Source organism: Oncorhynchus tshawytscha, linkage group LG04, assembly GCF_018296145.1.
Source record: "Oncorhynchus tshawytscha isolate Ot180627B linkage group LG04, Otsh_v2.0, whole genome shotgun sequence".
Classification (NCBI taxonomy): domain Eukaryota; kingdom Metazoa; phylum Chordata; class Actinopteri; order Salmoniformes; family Salmonidae; genus Oncorhynchus; species Oncorhynchus tshawytscha.
In genome coordinates, this window is record NC_056432.1 from 42,308,822 (window position 1) to 42,329,621 (window position 20,800).

Sequence of the window (20,800 nt, forward strand, 5' to 3'; positions counted from 1 at the left end):
GTCCTCCTGCTACACCATGGTGCTACCCAACAGAGTGCTGTTGAGGGTACTGTAGACCTTCATTGCAAAAACAGTGTGTTATAATAAATTATTTGGTGACGTGAATATATTCACTATACGGTTCACTATTTTGGTCCTCCCCATCCTCCTCTGAGGAGACTCCACTGGTGTGTATATGTGTAATAATAATTTGTGCTTATATTTGTCTTATTTCACACATGTATTAGTATGCATGTGAACATTGGAAAAGTGTTTTTTTTTTTTTTTGCATTTCCCACTCAGACACCCAGACATCACAGCTCTTCAAGGTAAATATACGCTGAGTGTACAAAACATTACGAACACCTATCTAATATTGAGTTGCACCACCTTTTGCCCTCAGAACAGCCTCAATTTGTCGGGGCATGGACTCTACAAGGTGTCGAAAGCGCTCCACAGGGATGCTGGCGTTCCACAGTGGTGTACCATTCTTGATTCAAACGGGAAACTGTTGAGCACAAAAAACCCAGCAGTGTTGCAGTTCTTGACAGAAACCGCACCGACTACCATACGATGTTCAAAGGCACTTATTTTGTCTTGCCCATGGCACACAAACACAATCCATGTCACAATTGTCTCAAGGCTTAAGAATCCGTCTTTAATCAACTACACTAATTGAAATGGATTTAACAAGTGACATCAATAAGGGATCATAGGTTTCATCTGGAATCACATGGTCAGTATGTCATGGAAAGAGCAGTGTTTTGTACACTGTGTAATGGCTTGTTATAGTGCTTGATGAAGAATATATGGGGAATGGAGGAGGAGCGGGGAAGGGAGGGAGAGAAGCTTTCACAGAATAGTACCATATATTTTAAAATGTTTCTAATCTAGAACTATTCCACACACTCAATTAAATGCAACAAACTGAGGTAGGAGAGAGATGTGAGCCTTCTTCTGAATACAAGGATTGTCTGGTTCCACACTCTAGATCCAAGATGGCAGTGGATTCAAACAGGTGGCTGTAATCTGACACCGATGCATCTTTCTTACTCTCTCCATCTCCCCGACTTTCTCTCTTTTACTCTTTCTGTCTCCCCCACTTCTCTGTTCCCTCTCTTTCACTTCCTCTCCCCATCTCTTTCTATTGCCTTCTCCCTCTCTCTCAGGGGCCAGCAGGAGACAGCAGCACAGTGCCTGGCCTCTGCCTCTCTCTCTGTCTCTCACACTGGCATCGCAGACTTGAGCTGCTTTTCCTCAGTCATCCTCTTCAACAGGGAGGCAAGTGGCTGACACTTTCCCCACAGAAAAAACACAGACACGCACAACTCTGTCCTTCAGAGCCCACCACCCTTCTCCTCCTCTCACTCCCTCCTTCCCTCTTACTCTCCTCACAAATCGACAGTGCTGGCCAAAGTCTGTACACATCTCCACCTCATTTCACCCTTAATCCTTCTCACACTCTCTCTTCTTCCCTCTAGTCCTCCCCTCTCATCAAATTCCCGTCAGCCTCCCAAACCCACTGAACAAGCCAATGCAGCTATGAACACCACATCAATCACTTTAGAAACCAGATGACCAAGTATATACTGAACAAAAATATAAATGCAACATGTAAAGTGTTGGTCCAATGTTTCATGAGCTAAGAGGCCAGAAATGTTCCATACGCACAAAAAGCTTATTTCGCTCACATTTTGTGCACAAATTTGTTTACATTCCTGTTAGTGAGCATTTCTCATTGCCAAGATAATCCATCCACTTGACAGGTGTAGCATATCAAGAAGCTGATTAAACAGCACGGTCCTTACACAGGTGCACATTGTGCTGCGGCCAATAAAATGGCACTTTAAAATGTGCAGTTTTGTCACAACACAATGCTACAGATGTCTAAAGTTTTAAGGGAGTGTGCAATTGGCATGACTGCAGGAATCACCGCCAGAGAATTTCTCTACCACAAGCCACTTCCAACGTTGTTTTACAGAATTTGACAGTACGTCCAACCGGCCTCACAACCGCAGACCATGTGTAACCACGCCAGCCCAGGACCTTCACATCCAGCTTCTTCACCAGCGAGATCATCTGAGGGGGTGATGCACATTATTTCTGTCTATAGTAAATCCCTTTGGTGGGGGAAAATCTCATTCTGATTGGCTGGGCCTGGCTGACAACTGGGTGGGCCTATGCCCGCCCAGGCCCACCCATGGCTGCGCCCCTGCCCAGTCATGTGAAATCCCCAGATTAGGGCCGAATGAATTTATTTCAATTAACTGATTTCCTTAAATGAACTGTAACTCAGTCAAATCTTTGAAATTGTTGCATGTTGCATTTACATTTTTGTTCAGTATACATGGAGACCAGTGGCATCTGGTGGGATTTTAACGCAGAGGACGGGCTCATGGTAATGACTGGAACAGATTGGAATAAATGGAATCAAACATGGTTTCCATATGTTTGGCACCATTAAATTCTAAAATGGATGGATGGAAGCAAAGATGGAGAGGAAAAGGAGGGAAACAAAAGAAAGGAAGAGCGAGAAAGCGGAGATAAGTATGGAGGGAGTTAGCTATCGGGGTGAAACAATAAAGCAATGCAGTATTAAAAGAGCACACAGCCTTGTTATTCCCTCTGATTTAATCAAATAAAATGTTAACAGCAGAAGGCTGACTCCTGGTACAGGGAGAGGTTTTTCCCCTCACTGCCCTGTTACACTGATGGACATACTGTACGCACAGGCTGGGGGTGAAGAAAAGATGTAGATAGAGCTCATTTGTTTGTTTCTTTGTAAAAACATGTAGTCTTTGGCCCACCGAGATATCAAGAGGAAACCAAACATAGTCCTCATCCACAGCTAGATTAAACCAGCATTGGTCTCTCATTACTGTACAATGTTCATTTGAACTGTTTTATGTACAGGCTGTGCCCAGAGCGAAACAACCTTCACATCCTACTGGGCAGTACAGTTAGAGTGACCTTATACTGGGCAGTACAGTTAGAGTGACCTTATACTGGGCAGTACAGTTAGAGTGACCTTATACTGGGCAGTACAGTTAGAGTGACCTTATACTGGGCAGTACAGTTAGAGTGACCTTATACTGGGCAGTACAGTTAGAGTGACCTTATACTGGGCAGTATAGTTAGAGTGACCTTATACTGGGCAGTTGCTTTGTTCAAGTAACACTGTGCTTGTTGTTTTTAGTGTGAATTTGAGCACAGCGTTAACTCTCACTGCTGATATAGCCCCAAAACCTTGCACAGTTACTGGTGCAGTACACTACTCTTGGTTCATACTGCCCCCAAATCAAAGCAAATGTTATTTTTCACATGCTTCGTAAACAACCGGTGCGCAGACCAGCTGGCGGTGTTTACGGTCCCTATACCAGTCTGCTGTTCCCACATGCTTCAAGATGGCCACCATTGTTCCTGTTCCCAAGAAAGCTAAGGTAACTGAGCAACTACCGCCCTAGCATACATCATGAAGTGCTTCTGACCATATCACCTCCACCCTACCTGTTGACCCACATGCAAATAGGTCCACAAGACTGCACACTGCTGACAAGAGGAATACCTATGTGAGAATGCTGTAGACTAACAGTAAAATGCTTACTTATAGGCCCTTCCCTACAATGCAGAGAGAGAAATAGAAAAAAGTATAACGTGAGGAATAAATACACAATGAGTAACGATAACTTGGCTATATACACGGGCTACCAGTACCGAGTCTATGTGCAGGGGTACGAGGTAATTGAAGTTGATATGTACATATAGGCAGGGATAAAGTGACTAGACAACAAGATAATAGACAGCAGCAGCAGAGTCTGTGAAGAATCAAAAGAGTTGATGCAGATTGTACCAGTAGCTATTGGTTGACTATTTACTATCTTATGGCTTGGGGGAAGAAGCTGTGCAGGGTCCTGTTGGTTCCAGACTTGGTGCTCCGGTACCGCTTGCCATGCGGTAGCAGAGAGAACAGTCTATAAATTGGGTGACTGGTGTCTCGGACAATTTTTAGGGCCTTCCTCTGACACCGCCTGATATAGAGGACTTGGATGGCAGGGAGCTTGGCCCCTGTGATGTACTGGGCCATACGCACTACCCTCTGTAGCCCCTTGCGGTCAGATGCCAAGCAGTTGCCATACCAAGCGCTGATGCAGCCAGTCAAAAATAGTCTCAATTGTGCAGCTGTAGAACTTTTTGGAGGATCTGAGTGCCCATGCCAAATCTTTTCAGCCTCCTAAGGGGGGAAGAGGCGCTGTCGTGCCTTGTTCAAGACTGTGTTGTTGTGTGAACCACATTAATTCCTTAGTGATGTGGACAGTGAGGAACTTGAAGCTCTCGACCCGCTCCCCTCGAGGCCCAGACTGTATAGTATTCGGGAAGAGAGGGATGCAGGATCACAGAATGGATACAAGAACCACAAATCCCTGTCTTCCTCTAGAGCAGGGTTTCCCAAACTCGGTCCTGCCCCCCCGGGTGCACGTCTTGGTTTTTGCCCTAGCACTACACACCTGATTCAGTTAACCACCTCATCAAGCTTTGATTATTCGAATCAGCTGTGTAGTGCTACGGCAAAAACCAAAACGTGCACCGGGGGGTTTAGAAGTGGAGTTTTCCCAGAAATACAATTCTCAGAGAAGCCATGATTAAATTCCTAAAGCCGACCAGCGCATCGATAATGGAGAGTAAAACCGAGTGAAAACAAATGTACAAAAGGGTGCAAGCGTGGGCACACAAGCACAGACACAAGCACAGACACAGACACACACACACACACACACAACCTTCAGAACTTGGACTTGTCCTTCGTTGGTGATATCTTTGAGTAGATTACAGAAGCATCTGCACAGGCCCTCAGCATAGTTCTGTAGGAAGTCAGTAGCTGACAGGTAGATGTAGGCGTTGACTATCTGGAAGCATGTCCTCAGGTTCTCTGAGCTCATCTCTGAAACAGATAAACACACATCACATTAGAGGGAGGGAGAGAGATGAGCCAGACAGACTCCTAATCTCTGTGTTCTTTATAGTGTACAAGGTCCTATCTCACCAGGCAGTGAGAGGCTGGCCTGGCACTAAGGGATGGATGCTCTTGAGGATGCCACCCCTCAGCAGACCCAGGGAATATCAACATACACTGACAAGATCCATGACTCGTTCCAGTGCTAGGAACCAAGTGATATCGTGAGTCTCAATGATTTGACTCACTAGCACATTTTGAACAGCTAAGGGCTTGAACAAACTACGCCGTCATGCAGTCCACGATCCAACATTAGTCAAGAACACTTGGAGAAACCCAAAACTTCCTGGTTAAATAAATAACAATAAAATAACTGTTGCTAAGTCGAGCAAGACGCCACACTCCTGCAAGCCTGCCTAACTACAGCACCATGCGGGTTAATATGATAAATACATTCTCCAACATAACATCTAAATGATTCAAACACACCCTCTACTTACACTGGCAGCATAACAAACATTATTATTAGCATTGAATCACTTCTAGAGAGATATATAGTCGTTAGGCCTGAGTCCCTGGTGTTTTCCCACCCGTGTGTTTTCCACATCTACCTGATTAGTGATGGAGTTTTTCAGTTCAGTGATTGAAGCAAACACAAACCATCAAGAGGTAGAGACTCCAGCTGTGTGTTTATGTTTCTGGATTATTAGCGCTGATCAATTATGTGTAACAAACTTGTCTAATCACCAACAATCATATTTTCATGTAAATTATTATTGACATTTTCTTTACTCTGTTCAGCCCTAAGTCTTAATCCGCGCAGAAAGGTATAGTGGAACGGGGCTGAGTCCCCAATGGCACCCTATTCCCTATGTATAGTGCACTACCGTTGACCAGGGCCCATAGGACTCTGGTCAAAAGTAGTGCATTTATAGGGAATAGGGTGCCTATTGGGACGGACCCTTAGGAGCCTTAATCCTATCAAGAGAACCTGCATCTCGCCACAGAAAAGGAGCAAACGACAGGACATTGATGAGACAAAGTAAAACCTATACAACAAAGCAATCAATAAATCTAATTGAAATTGATACGGAAATCTGCATATTTTTAACAATTCAAGCCACTAGGGAACTCAAATGTAAATGAGAAATACATGAGTAAAGGGTTAATGATGAACCTTTACTAATCATTATGGAACCTAGCTACTCCCAGACAGTATTCAAGCCACTAGGAATTAACATATAAATGAGAAATACATGATGATGGGATTAATGACGAACCTTTACTAATCATTAGGGAGCCCAGCTACTGTAACCCTGTTGTTTATCATGTGACTCACTGTGGGCTTGTAAGAGCTGCTTTTGACAGGGTTTCTTTCCATATATGTGCAATAACTAAACTGACCACAGCCACAGAGCCATACTGGTGTGTGTGTATGTGTCAGCAAACTCTTCCTAGATTGCCGCGAGGAGCTCAATTTAACAGTGATGTGGAGTGTCATGGTGGCTGATCCAACCCCCAACACACACACACATAGAGGAAGCTTGTCTCTGACGGTAATGTGAAGTGACAGGGTTACCGCTCCTAACGCCTGGAATAGCAGTCTGCTTGCATCCCCAGAAACACACACCTCTTACCCTTTCAAATCCCCTCCTCCCTTCCCAGAATTTGTCCTCTCATGCTGTCGGTCTATTTCCCTCTCTGGGCTCTTCTGTAAGCCCCCTAAAACAAGCTCTCACTATCCAGTAGACAGCACTTTGCTCCCACTCAAGGATATTTTGTTTACATCTGTGTATCCTATCTGCTAATCAAGAAATAGGAAAGTTATAGACCGACATGCTCTTCTCAAGGGTCTGACTATATCAGATACAAATCATACATCATTCTATGAGACTCACCTACCAGATACTAAGGTTGTGTCCTTTATAGTGCACTAATTTGGAATTTTTCCCAGGACCTATAGGGACCTAGTGTAGGCCACTCCGGCAAATTGATTGGTACCACTTCAAGCCTATGTCACACTGCAGACAGACTCACTTTGGGTTGAAGTTATCGGTGGAATCAAATTCTGTTCGCAACAATCAATCATTTAAAATAAATATCTTTCCAGATTTTGACGCCCCACCCACTTGATCCAGTTCTTGATCAAACGTGATTCTTTTCCTCCTTCCGGCCGATTGGCAAACAAGTAAAACTTTGTTAAATATTTATTATATTTGTCAAAACTATTAAATTATGTGAACAGAATTTGACAGATATGTTAATTTTATGTTGAGGGAAAATATTACAAAAAAATGTCAATGTTTTTTTCCACGTGGTATATTACTCAGAAGCCATCGTCAGTTAGCATTAGCATTCTCACAGAGAATGAATGGTGGTGTTAGCTAGTTAGCGTATTAGAAAAAATTTAAACCGTGCCGATATGTTGAATGTAGATAACATTAGGATATTTGGAATCTGTTGTGCCACAAAGCTAACAACACAAGGCATTCTCTATTACCAATTTCAGACAGAAGATGAGGTATGTTACCTATAAAAATATCAAATCCCATTTTATTAGTCACATACACATGGTTAGTAGATGTTATTGCGAGTGTAGCGTAATGCTTGTGCTTCTAGTTCCGACAGAAGCACAAGCATAAGGAAATGTTTGTATGAACCCCTTTCTTGCAGGTATACCACTTTTATAAATATCAGTAGGCATGGTAAAATAGTGGGAATTTGGTCAGTGTATGAAAGGGATATATGAGTGAACATACATTTCAAATTCTATGCATGTTATTTAATAGTTATGACACATTTTATTCGTATTTAACAACATTTTTCTCGTTTGGGAATGGACCGGAAGGAGGAAAATAATCACAAAAAAATTGGATGCGCCCTTGTTGGCACGTGTCATAAGGTGAATTAACAAAGAAATAAACCTCCCCTACACTTTGTAGGTTATTGTTGTTGGATGACATTAGCCTAGTTGTCCGAATCTCTCTTACAGAGATGTAGTATAGGCCAGTTTAGTTCGCTTGTGGACTACCTCTATTCTCAAAGCAGTGAGCGATAGATATCAAGGGCACTTCTAACCTGGATAAAAAAGGAAATTAATATGTGAATGTACAAATCCTACATTTCCTGTAAGAAAGAGTGGTAAGATGGCAAAGATGTATTGCCATTGAATCCAAATGCTCATTCCCATTCAAGCTACAAGTAATAATGCATTCGTAGTGTAAGTGGCAAATCATTTTGGCTCGAGGGCCACATCAGGGTTTTCAAAATTCAGTGGAGGGCCGCCAGATTTCTTTCCAGACATATTTGTTTTTCAAAAGGTCAGTTATTTGTAAATAAAATAATACATTTCCCCAATCTTTTGTTTTGAACTCAAACCTCCCCAGGACTGGATTGAATGGGCTCGCGGGCTATGCACAGGTTGTAAATTTGGGCAATGTATTTCATAGCATCTGCTCTCTGCACATGTTGTTAATGATGATAATGTATGCAAGGCAGCTTTTTAGTCAGCATCTCAACCCTGATAGCTACATGAATATTTAAAGTGTCTTCAGAAAGTATTCACAACCCTTGAAACGTTAACATTTTGTTGTGTTACAACCGGAATTGGAAATTGATTCAATTGAGATTTTGTGTCACTGGCCTACACATAATACCCCATAATGTCAAAGTGTAATTAAGTTCAGGAGTATACATTTGCTTAAAAAGTCACAATAAGTTGCATGGACAAAAACAGTGTTTGACATTGAATGAGTACCTCCTCTCGGTAGCATAAACATACAATTATATGTAAGGTCCCTCAGCCGAGCAGCGAATTTCAAACAGAGATTCAGTCCCAAAGACCAGGGAGGTTTTCCAATGCCTCGCAAAGGGCATCCATTGGCAGATGGGTAAAAATATAAATGTATATCCCTTGGAGCATGGTGAAGTTATTAATTACACTTTGGAAGGTGCATCAACACAACCAGTCGATACAAAGATACAGACGTCCATCCTAACTCAGTTGCCGGAGAGGAAGAAAACTGATCAGGAATTTCACCATGAGGCAAATGGTGACTTTAAAACAGTTAGAGTTTAATGGCTGTGATAGCTTTCTCCTGAGAATGGATCAACAACTTTGTAATTACTCCACAATAATAACCCAAATGACAGAGTGAAAAGAAGGAAGCCTGTACAGAATAAAAACAATCCAAAACATGCATCCTGTTTTGCAATAAGGCACTAAAGTAAAACTGCAAAGATCATGGCAAAGAAATTAACTTTTTAAGCATGTTATGGCTATGCTTGTCATCGGCAAGGACTACAGAGGTTGTTTTTTTAGGATAAAAAGGAAACGGAACAGAGCTGAGCACAAGCAGAGGAAAACCTGGTTACAACAGATACTAGGAGAAAAAAATCTACTTTCAGCAGGACAATAACCTAAAACGCCATGCCAAATATACACTGCGTACCAAGAGTTGCGTACCAAGACGACATATGTTTCTGAGTGGCCTAGTTAGTGTTGACTTAAATCTACTTAAATGGCTGTCTAGCAATGATCAACAACCAACTTGACAGAGCTTGAAGAATCTTTTTAATAATAATGTGCAAATATTGTACCCTCGAGGTGTGCAATGCTCTTAGAGACTTACCCACAATGACTCTAAGCTCTAATCGCTGCCAATGGTGATTCTATCATGTATTGAGTCAGGGGTGTGAATACTTGAAAAAAAATTGTATTAAACTTGAATTAAAAAATATATATTTAATCAATTTAAACTATTTAGTTACAAAATGTGTAATAAGTTGAGGGGTATGAATACGTTCTGAAGGCACTGTATGACCTATGAGCTTGGCGAGTGAATGTGTCCGACTAGATAATTAGCTAATTGATTATGTACACTGGCCACTTCATACACATCACGTACATACACATAATCACCACTAGCGATAAGGCTAGGCACCTTCCCTAAGTACACAGTCATGGAGTTGCTACTAATCCCATGCAAATCCATTCCAATTATGCATGATCTAACACTCACTTAACCACATTGGCCTCCAGAGACACGGCTCTACAGTACTCACTATGCCCATTAAACATGAATAGATCTAGACATTCCTTCCTATCATCAATATATTACATATAGAGCTATATGAGCTATTTAAATAAACTCTGAAATCCAGGTCAAATGTAAGTTACTCTTAAGCGCTTTTCAGACAGCCAGCGGAATAGAGCAGAGTTCCCCGCCTAGTACGCCATTTGTCTCTCTAGTCAAAGCGGCAAGAGTGTTCACATGAGGACGGCAGGCGCAGGTGACCACGGCAACAAAATAAAGAAACATTATCGATGTCTGAAAGAATTATCGCTTTAACGTGCAACAGAATTTATTAATCCAAAAATGGATTAGAAAACAATAACTTCTATTGTAAATGGGACTCTAAACTGATTAGCTGGTTTTTACTGCTGTACTGTTTTTGTACTGCTGTTCTGTGCTACCACGCAGGGTATGTTTTGTGATTCTTTCCTCTGGTAAAAAAAGCAAACTAATCTCCCAATGCCCCAGTGAAGTGATGGGGACAGTACCCTGTGTAGGGTGTAGTTTATCGGGTAGGATGCTAAACGGGTGTCCCGACTCTTTGTGGTCACTAAAGACACCATGGCACTTATCGTAAGAGTAGGGGTGTTAACCCCGGTGTCCTGGCTAAATTCCCCAATCTGGCTCTCCCCCAATTTATTTTACCTTTATTTAACTAGGCAAGTCAGTTAAGAACAAATTCTTATTTTCAATGACGGCTTAGGAACAGCGGGTTAACTGCCTATGCAGGGGCAGAACAACAGATTTGTACCTTGTCAGCTCGGGGGTTTGAACTTGCAACCTTCCGGTTACTAGTCCAACACTCTAACCACTAGGCTACCCTGCCGCCCCAATCATCTCCAGCTCCCAATTGGCTCAATCATCCCTCCCTGTAACTATTCCCCAGGTCATTGCTGTAAATGATCCTCAGTTAACTTACCTGGTAAAATAAGGGTTAAATAAATACATTAAATATAGCCATAGAAGCAGTGACATATCCCTCAATGCAGTCATATTCGGTGGCTTATTGGGGGTGTGGCTTTCAGTTACTTCTTTTTGGCAATCCATCACGTGACAGTTAATGTCATTACAGGTCACTATATATTTAATAAAATCTAACTAAACCAGTGCACTGCTTGCTATGAATTATATATAATGGTGTTTGCATTTTTAGGTAAAAAGACAAATAATTTATTGTTTGGAACAAGTAAAGAGCATTTGTAGATCTGAGTGGGTGGGATCTGAGGGGCTATTTTTCAAGCAGTGCTGTTGTTACAGGGGCATAGGCACGCGTGGGCCCAGACCCACCCATTGGGATAAAAATGTCAGCAATCTACACAAAACTCTAATGTCAAAGTGGAATAAAAATGATAAAATAAAAAACACTAATATTACCTTGATTTGATAAGTATTCACCCGAGTCAATTAAGGGATAATGCCCGAGAAGCCGGTGTTTGGAGGATATATTAGCATGGGTCTTAGGCCCGAGATGAATTTGGCAAACCGAGCCAATATATCCTCCAAACAACGGCTTTGAAGCCATTATCACTTTTATACAATGGGTTACCAACATATTAAACTAATGATTGACATTTTCGTTAAAAACGTTATTTTGTGACTACAGAGTGGCGCAGCAGTCTAAGGCTTGAGGCATTACTACAGACCCAGGTTCGATGCCAGGTGGTGTCGCAGCCGGCCACGACCGGGAGACCCAAGAGGCGGCACACAATTGGCCCAGCGTCGGGAGGGTTTGGCCGGCCAGGATGTCCTTGTCCCATCGCACTCTAGCGACTCCTTGTGGCGGTGCGGGCACATGCGCGTTGAAACAGTGTGGCTGGCTTCCGTGTTAAGCGAGCAGTGTGTCAAGTGGCAGTGCGGCTTGGCAGGGTCGTGTTTCAGAGGACACATGGCTCTCGACCTTCACCTTTCCAGAGTCCGTACGGGAGTTGCAGTGATGGGACAAGACTAACTACCAATTGGATATCACGAAATTGGGGAGAAAAAGGGGTAAAGATACTAATAAAATGACATTCTTTTGATGAATTTATTCACACTATTTCATCCATCCACAAGATAGTTCTGACACAAATCGAGGGTCGCTACACAAGCCGGCTGGTCATTAGTGCCAACGCTTCGGTTGCCAGAGACGCAACCCAGTCGTTCAGTCTTTTTGTTCTGCATCTATGGACACGACCCAGTCATTCGTTCTAAATTTTCCATTGCCATACCGGCTGGCAACATTCTTATCCCTTGGTTGCTAGCTAACTTAAAGTCATGTCAAAAAGTGCAGAATATGCCAGAATAACTGCAAAGTGTTGCATTTGCAGTTTTCTAGTGACATTTATTTGGATACATCCATAACAATGAGCTATTGAGGTGCGATTTCACCTGGCATAGAAAGTATGCTCACTCGGCAGGACAAAATGTTCAGAGGAGCTAGCCAACAACACAGCTAACAAAATCAATTCAAACTGAAGCTGGAAAGACTGCAAACTAGCTGCACTTCATTTCATTTAAACTTTTTTCAATTGACATTTCTTTCTATGCATAAAAATGATGCCAGGTGATTCATGATTTCGACATGCTGAGAAGCGCTGCCTTTTGGTCAGTCTCGTCTTGACATGTTCATTGCTATGGGAGAGCTGGAGGTCGAATTTGAATATTGGAACAATGTTGCAAATACCGGAGAGAGACAGCAAGTTTTATACAAATCTCCTCTGCTGAAAACTAAATACTAGTCTAAAACAAAATGTGAGATAATGTCAAGATGCTTTCTATAGTGGAAATCAAGTTTATAAATTCCCTGGCTGGGCTGAGACAGTGGATTCCACAGTCAGATGGAACAGAGAAATAGGCATTTTAACGTGAAATAGACACCAGGAATACGGTATTAACCAATCAGCATTCAGGATTAGCCCCACCCGTTGTATAATTCATGTTAGAAACACCATTGGCAGTGATTACAGCTTTGCACACCTGGATTGTGGAATATGTTATTTCCCTGCCGAAAGGTAAATTCCTCTCCCAGTTGCTGGGGTAAAGGATTTTACTTGTGCTTAACTCCATCCTGTTTCTTTTTATTTTAGTCTTTGCCAATATCAAGCATACCCATACCATGATGCAGTCACCACCATGCTTGAAAATAAGGAGATACTTGAAAATAAGGAGTTACTCAGTGATGTGTTGCGTTTGCATTAAGGCCAGGAAGTTTAGTGCCTTGTTGCATACAGGATGGATGATTTGATTTTTAAAAAATTGTTTATATTTGTATTTTACTTTTCACTCTGTCATTTAGTTTATTGTGGAGTCACTCACTACTATGTTGTTGACCATCCTCAGTTTTCTCCCATCACAGACACGGAACTCCGTAGCAATGTTAAAATCACCTCATGGTGACATCCCTGAGCAGTTTCCCTCCAGTCATGCAGCTTAGTTCAGAAGGATGACTGTTTTGATGCATCTGGGTGGTTTAATACATCAACCACAGCATACAGTGTATTTGGAAAGTATTCAGACCCCTTCCCTTCTTCCACATGTTGTTACTTTACAGCCTTATTCTAATCAAATAAAAAAAATCTCAATCTACACGCAATATCCCATAATGGAAAAGCGTAACATTTGTTGTACATTTATTACAAATAAAACCAGAAATAAATTATTTACCTATTTAAGTATTCAGACCCTTTGCTATGAGACTCAAAATTGAGCTCAGGTGCATCCTATGTCCATTGATCATCCATGAGATGTTTCTACAACTTGATTGAACATGATCTGGTAAGGCACACGACTGTCTATATAAAAGTCCCACAGTTGACAGTGCATGTCAGAGCAGAAAACAAGCCATGAGGTCGAAGAAATTGTCCGTAGAGCTCTGAGACAGAATTGTGTTGAGGCACAGACTTAAGGAAGGGTACCAAAACATTTATGCAACATTGAAGATCCCTAAGAACACAGTGACCTCCATCATTCTTAAATGGAAAAAGTTTGGAAACACCAAGACTCTTCTTGGAGCTGGCCTCCCGGTCAAACTGAGCAATCAGGGGAGAAGGGCCTTGGTCAGGTTGGTGACCAAGAACCCAACCCAAAAACCTAATGGGAGAACCTTCCAGAATGACAACCATCTCTGCAGCACTCCACCAATCAGGCCTTTATGGCATTGGCCAGACGGAAGCCACTCCTCAGAAAAAGGCACATGACAGCCCTCTTGGAGTTTTACCAAAGGCACCTAAACGACTCTGATGAAACCAAAATGGATCTTTTTGGCCTGAATGCGAAACGTCAAGTCTGGAGGAAACCTGGCACCATACCTACGGTGAAGCATGGTAGTGGCAGCATCATGCTGTGGGGATGTTTTTCAGTTGCAGGGACTGGGAGACTAGTCAGGATCGAGGGAAAGATGACCGGAGCAAAGTAAAGAGAGATCCTGAATGAAAACCTGCTCCAGAGTGCTCAGAACCTCAGACTGGGGCAAAGGTTCACCTTACAACAGGACAACGAACTTAAGCACACAGCCAAGACAACGCAGGAGTGGCTTCGGGACAAGTCTCTGAATGTCCTTGAGTGGCCCAGCCAGAGCTGGGACTTGAACTCGATCAAACATCTCTGGAGAGAACTGAAAATAGCTGTGCAACGACGCTCCCCATCCAATCTGACAGAGCTTGAGAGGATCTGCAGAGAAAAATGGGAGAAACTCCCCAAATACAGGTGCGCCAAGCTTGTAGTGTCATACCCAAGAAGACTCGAGGCTGTGATCACTGCCAAAGGATATTCAACAAAGTACTGAGTAAAGGGTATGAATATTTACGTAAATGTTTATTTAATTTTTATAAATTAGCAAACATTTATAAAAAACTGTTTTTGCTTCGTCATTATGGAGTATTATATGTAAATTGACGAGAAGGAAAAAGAATAAGGCTGTAACGTAAAAACGTGGAAAATGTCTGAACACTTCCCGAACGCATTGCAATTATTAGCGTCATCCAAAGTTCATGACAGTCACATCCTTACTTTACTGACTACTGTCCCTGTTTAGATTTTTTTTTGCAGAAGCATTCATGGCCAAAGGTTTTGAGAATTACACAAATATACATTTTCACAAAGTCTGCTGCTTCAGTTTGGATGATGGCAATTTTCATATACTCCAGAATGTTATGAAGAGTGAAGAGCACAAAAAAGGCAAGGATATTGCTGCCAGTAAGATTGCACCTAAATCAACCATTTATCGGATCATCAAGAACTTCAAGAAGAGCGGTTCAATTGTTGTGAAGAAGGCTTCAGGGCACCCAAGAAAGTCCAGCAAGCCCCAGGATCGTCTCCTAAAGTTGATTCAGCTGCGGGATCGGGGCACGACCAGTACAGAGCTTGCTCAGGAATGGCAGCAGGCAGGTGTGAGTGCATCTGCACACACAGCGAGGCGAAGACTTTTGGAGAATGGCCTGGTGTCAAGATCTGACAAAAATATCTAAAGACACTGAGGCAGCAGACTTTGTGAAAATTAATATTTGTGTCATTCTCAAAACTTTTGGCCATAACTGTACAAGGACAAGAACTGTATAGTAGAGACATAGGAATATTAACCTGAGCTGTTGAGAGATATCACACCTGGCACAAATTCTTGTCTAGTTCTCTTTTTGCTGCTGGGCAGTGCCCTATACCTGCACGCAGAGGGGAGTAGTTCAAAATCCAGGCACAGGGGGTGTCTTACATTTTTCTTATGGGCCTTACAGAGGGCCCTGACCTTAAATATCTAATCTAAGCCTGTCTGTTTGACTCCAAGTACCTTGCTTGCTGTGGTGATAATCCTCAGAATATTTTTCTGGCTGACAGCGGCATTACCAAACCGGTGGGGCGGTAGGGTAGCCTAGTGGTTAGAGCGTTGGACTAGTAACAGGAAGGTTGCAAGTTCAAATCCCCGAGCTGACAAGGTACAAATCTGTCGTTCTGCCCCTGAACAGGCAGTTAACCCACTGTTCCTAGGCCGTCATTGAAAATAAGAATGTGTTCTTAACTGACTTGCCTAGTTAAATAAAGATAAAAAAATAAATAAAAAACAAACAAAAAGTTTAAATACTCTCAATAAAATATGTGTAAAACAGAGTCAGTATCGTACAGTCAACAATTAAAATATCCCAGGTTTTTGCCAAAGTACAGTCTCTGCTGACACTTATTGTAGATGAGGTCTGTACATTTACTCTACTGAAGCGAATTGTCCAAGAGAACACCCAGATATTTGTATTCCCCAACATTCTATGTTCTGACCTCTGATAGCTGTTGCAGAAGTCTGAGTTTTTTGCTTCCTGAAGTCTATACACATCTATTTGTTGATGCTGAGAAACAAGTGTGATTCATCACATCACTCTACAAAGTCATTTCAGACTGGGCCATGGTTTTCCTCATCATCATAACACAGGCTGATCAGGGCAGTGTCATCAGCGAACATGACAAGGTGTCTGTCAGGATGGGAACTTGTACAACTGTTGGTGTACAAGATGTGCAGGAGTGGGGACAAAATACATCCCTGTTGGTGGTGCATTTGTCCGACATGTGGGGACCCACCTTGACCTGCTGTGAACTCTGGATCATGAACATTACAACCTCTGAACAATTTCAAAACATCAGCCTGTTTTTCACAACAATCCTCTGACATTTGTAATGACACTTTCATTTGTTGTACATCCAACAAAGTCGACTGATTCAAATCGTGAGAAGACAACATTGTTCATTAGCCATACTCAGGCTGATGTTTCGAAATTGTTCAGGGGTTGTAATGTACACAAAAGCCCAGGCCCAGACAAAAGTGGATTTGTGTTAAAGCACTCTGCTGAACAATTAGCTGGTGTTAGACATTTTTCAAACCTTACTCAGCCAGCAACACATATCAGCGTTGTTGAAAAACTCAACAATTATGCCCATTCCTAAAGCATCCTGCACCGGTGCCCCCTGTATATAGCCTTTTATTTTTACTTTAGTTTATTTAGTAAATATTTTCTTAACTCTATTTCTTGAACTGCATTGTTGGTTAATAAGGGCTTGTAATTAAGCATTTCCCGCATGTAAGAAATTAAATTAGATTTGATCTAATCCCTGTGCAGAATGACTACCGTCCTGTCACCTTGGCATTCTTAGTAACGAAATGCTTTGATAAAATTGTTTTAAAGTCATATCTTCTGCGCCACCAAGCAGTTACTCGACCCCTTTCAGTTTGCAGAGGATTTGATGCTATTCTTACTCTCCTCAACTTGGTCTACAGACATCTAGAGGGCGCCAAATCTAGAGGGCGCCAAATCTAGAGAGCGCCAAATCCCATGTCTGAACATTCAGTTCATTAGCCATGTTTTGCCCCTAATTTCTCCTAAGGTCAGCATTGGCTTTTCCCCTGCCTTTGTGGGGGCCACTAGTCATGGATTGTATCTCTTACCAGGCCACGCTCGAGTTTCCTCAGGAGAGGGTCCTCTCCACCCTTTGCTTTTTTGCCTCCTTGACCACCAGTATCAGTCTTCTAATCTCACGTTGTACATATCTTAAAGCCTGTCCATCACCCTCAGCATAAACTGCCTTCTTTCTACTAAGAAGTGATTTTAGATGTTTTGATACCTAGGGAAGATTTCACAGGTCTTGGAAGGCACAACTGACAACACAGAAGGTTATATAGTCAAACAACATAGAGTTAAGAGCAGAGCTGCTGTCCTCAAATAACTCCTACATAGTACAGTCAAAACACCCTTGGAGACGAATGATGGGGTTCTCGTTCCAGATCTGGACAGTTTTAACTGTATGTTTCTCCCTCTCCAGGAACCGATAGAAGCTTGGCCGGAGGTCAACAATGTTGTGGTCTGATGTCCCCAGGGGAGGTTTGGTGGTGGAAGAGAAAGCATTTGGTATTGTCCCACAGCACAAATCAAGAGTCTTATTTTCCTCAGATGGCATTTTACATACTGGTGGTATGTGAACAGGACCTTGCGTAGAGTGCAGTTGTTAAAATCCCATAATATAAATGTGGGTGTGTCAGGGGAAATGGAGTCCAATTTCTGTGACAGATAATAAATCATCTCTGATGCCATTGCTAGATTCGGTTTTGTTTGAATGTACACAACGGTAAACAATTAGGGAAACTCGCAGGGCGGATCGTAGGGTCGCAGTGACACAGAAAGCAATTCGAAAGTCGGGGGTAGAGAGTCCCTCTCTTACCAGGATCGATTTATACCACTGATCCCTGATAAGCAGGCAGACTCCACTACCGTGATGTTTCCCTGTAGCGGTCAGATCATGGTCCGCACTGACCAGTGTGAAGCCGGCAGGCCGCACCTCACTGTCCGGAACTCTGTCATCCAGCTCACCTGCTTTCCCCCTCAGTGACTGGGTGTTGATCAGCAAGGTGGTGGGTAAGGAAAGTTTGTTCTTAAATATTTTAAGTCTGTCTGATTCCCCACGTTTTCCATGTTTGCATTTGGCCTTGTAATCTATCCACTCGCAGACAATCAGAGATGGGCCCTTGGGATAACGATCACGTTGCTTTGTTGAAGTAGGAACTCTTTGCTGTATTGGATTCTGCTGCCAGCAGCATTTCCATAACTTAAGTCTGTGTGTAGCGGGTATGTACACCATCAACAAGATCAGTCCAACACCCCAAAACTGTAAAGACATCTTTGACAGATGGTTAAGAAACAAAGTGTAAAAATATGTTAAAAACCTAAAAAGAACGCCACGACAAACATCGCACACCATGCGGGATGCAAAAGAGCCACACGCCCTTTGCTCATCAGTCAGGCTCAAGTGCAGAGCAACCCAACTCAATGATTAAACACAGAAACATGTCAGACAAGTGCAGCTGTACATTCTCAAATTGGAGCTTGAGGGGCTTCGACTAATGAACAAATAATTAGTGATGCACTGATAACATTTTTGGCCGATAACTGGTATTTTCCTTGCCCATAAAAAAATGACACTGATACCGATAACCGACGTTTAACATTTTTGCGGCATTTTAAGCATTCTAGTAGAGTTAAATAGTTAAAACACACACACGGACGCAGCAGTCTTAGGCACTGCATCTCAGTGCAAGAGGCATCACATCCGTCCGTGATTGGGAGTCCCATAGCACAATTGGCACAGCATCATCCGGGTTTGGCCGTCATTGTAATTAAGAATTTGTTTATTAACCGACTTGCCTAGTTAAATAAAGGCTACACACACACACACAAAAGTTATTTTGTTGGCATTTACATATGTCCCCATTACCCGTAAAACATCATCAAAACCTATTCCTTTCACTTACTTGCTGTGCTGTTTCGTTGTTAATTCGTTCAGTCGTTTCATTCTCAACCAGGACTTCTAATACTATGGAACGTCATTTGGGTCATTGCGTGTCAAATAACACTATTTGACGTGTCAAATAAGCTTGTTGACCAATCAGGACCTGAATATGACTGTACGTCACATAATACATTTACGCGTTCATAAATGTTTTACGTAGTTATTACACATTGTTTACACTATCACTCGTATTCCATAGTTACACAACGGTTCATCGATACGTATGCTATGATGGTAAAGTTGTCTCGCGCACCTACAGTGCTGGTCATAAAAAAAGCTAGCTAGCTCATGGATCCAAACAATGTTCTTCCCCAAAAACATAGCATAACACCAATCTGTTTCAGTAGCTGCAGTTAGCTAGCTAACTAATTATATAGCTAGGTGTCATCTAAAATAACCCTCATTTATAAGACAGTTCTTATTTGATTAATGGTCGGACCCATCTGTGAAGCTAGCCACAATAAGGATTAGCCACAATAGTGGACTTTGTGGTTAGCCTTCAAAATAAAAGTATGTCATTGACAGTGATGCAAATTAATACAAATAGTAGACATATGACATAATTGAATAGATCATGCTAAACGAGGTTGGAACGTTGTTATATAAAATCAAATAAAGACAATTTGTTAATTTCACAAAAATCTGTTGAAATCACACTGGATGTATTAAACTTCAGAATTGCATTGGGGGCATACTTGTTTCACTGTACAGCCTTACCTATGGATTGTGGCTCAATGACATGAGTTCACTCTGTGACACCCAGAGGACATTTGTGTCGTAGCTCTAATTGCAGGACTCTGAAACAACTGTGAATTGAGCCACATTTACTGGCAACCTATGTGTATTGAACACTATTCCCGATGGAAAATACTGCATGGATGTTTTGGAGTCTAATAACTCTGACGTTGTTAGGAAAAAACAGCTTGGGTATTGAGTAGACTGATAACCATTTTCATTGAGCCCCAATCCTTAGGTAAAGCTGTACAGTGCAATATGAATGTCAATACACACAATAGGCAGGGAAGGTTATTTCACACAGTCACAGTCCCGCGATAAGAGCTACAACGTTAATATTTGCGTAAACACTTCACAGTTGTGTTCTGTAGGTGTCAACGTGTAGACTGATACCTCATTTCATTGCTTCACATTCCAACCTTGTTTAACATTATCTAGTCTAAATATGGCATGATTCCACCAATTGTAACCTTCTGCATCACTTTCAAATCCTTATTGTGGCTAGTTTCAGAACACATAACCCGTTCTGGAAGAGCCTCATTTGCCAGATGAAGCTAGCTGGCTGCTTATAACGTTAGCTTTGGGCAACAGGGTTAAGTAGCTGGCTAGCTATTTACTTTCATGAACTGAAGTTCAATTTCAATAGGCAAACAACAAGTGGCTACCTAGCTAATACTTACAAGGATTCCTAAATCATTGTTTAAAGTAATGAAAATGACTGCAGTTTCATCTGGTCATTGTTTTCAGGCTGGTTTTATTGGTGCTAGCT

At 42.0% G+C, this 20,800-nt stretch overlaps 1 protein-coding gene across 1 annotated transcript in view; it reads right to left on the minus strand.

The window, feature by feature from the left end:
• Positions 1-20,800, minus strand: part of ipo11 (importin 11) — a 239,190-nt gene that overhangs the window by 85,693 nt on the left and 132,697 nt on the right. The window contains exon 23 of the mRNA XM_024418169.2: positions 4,758-4,918. Within this exon, the coding sequence (XP_024273937.1) occupies positions 4,758-4,918 (161 nt within the window). The remainder of the gene's footprint in view (positions 1-4,757; positions 4,919-20,800) is intronic.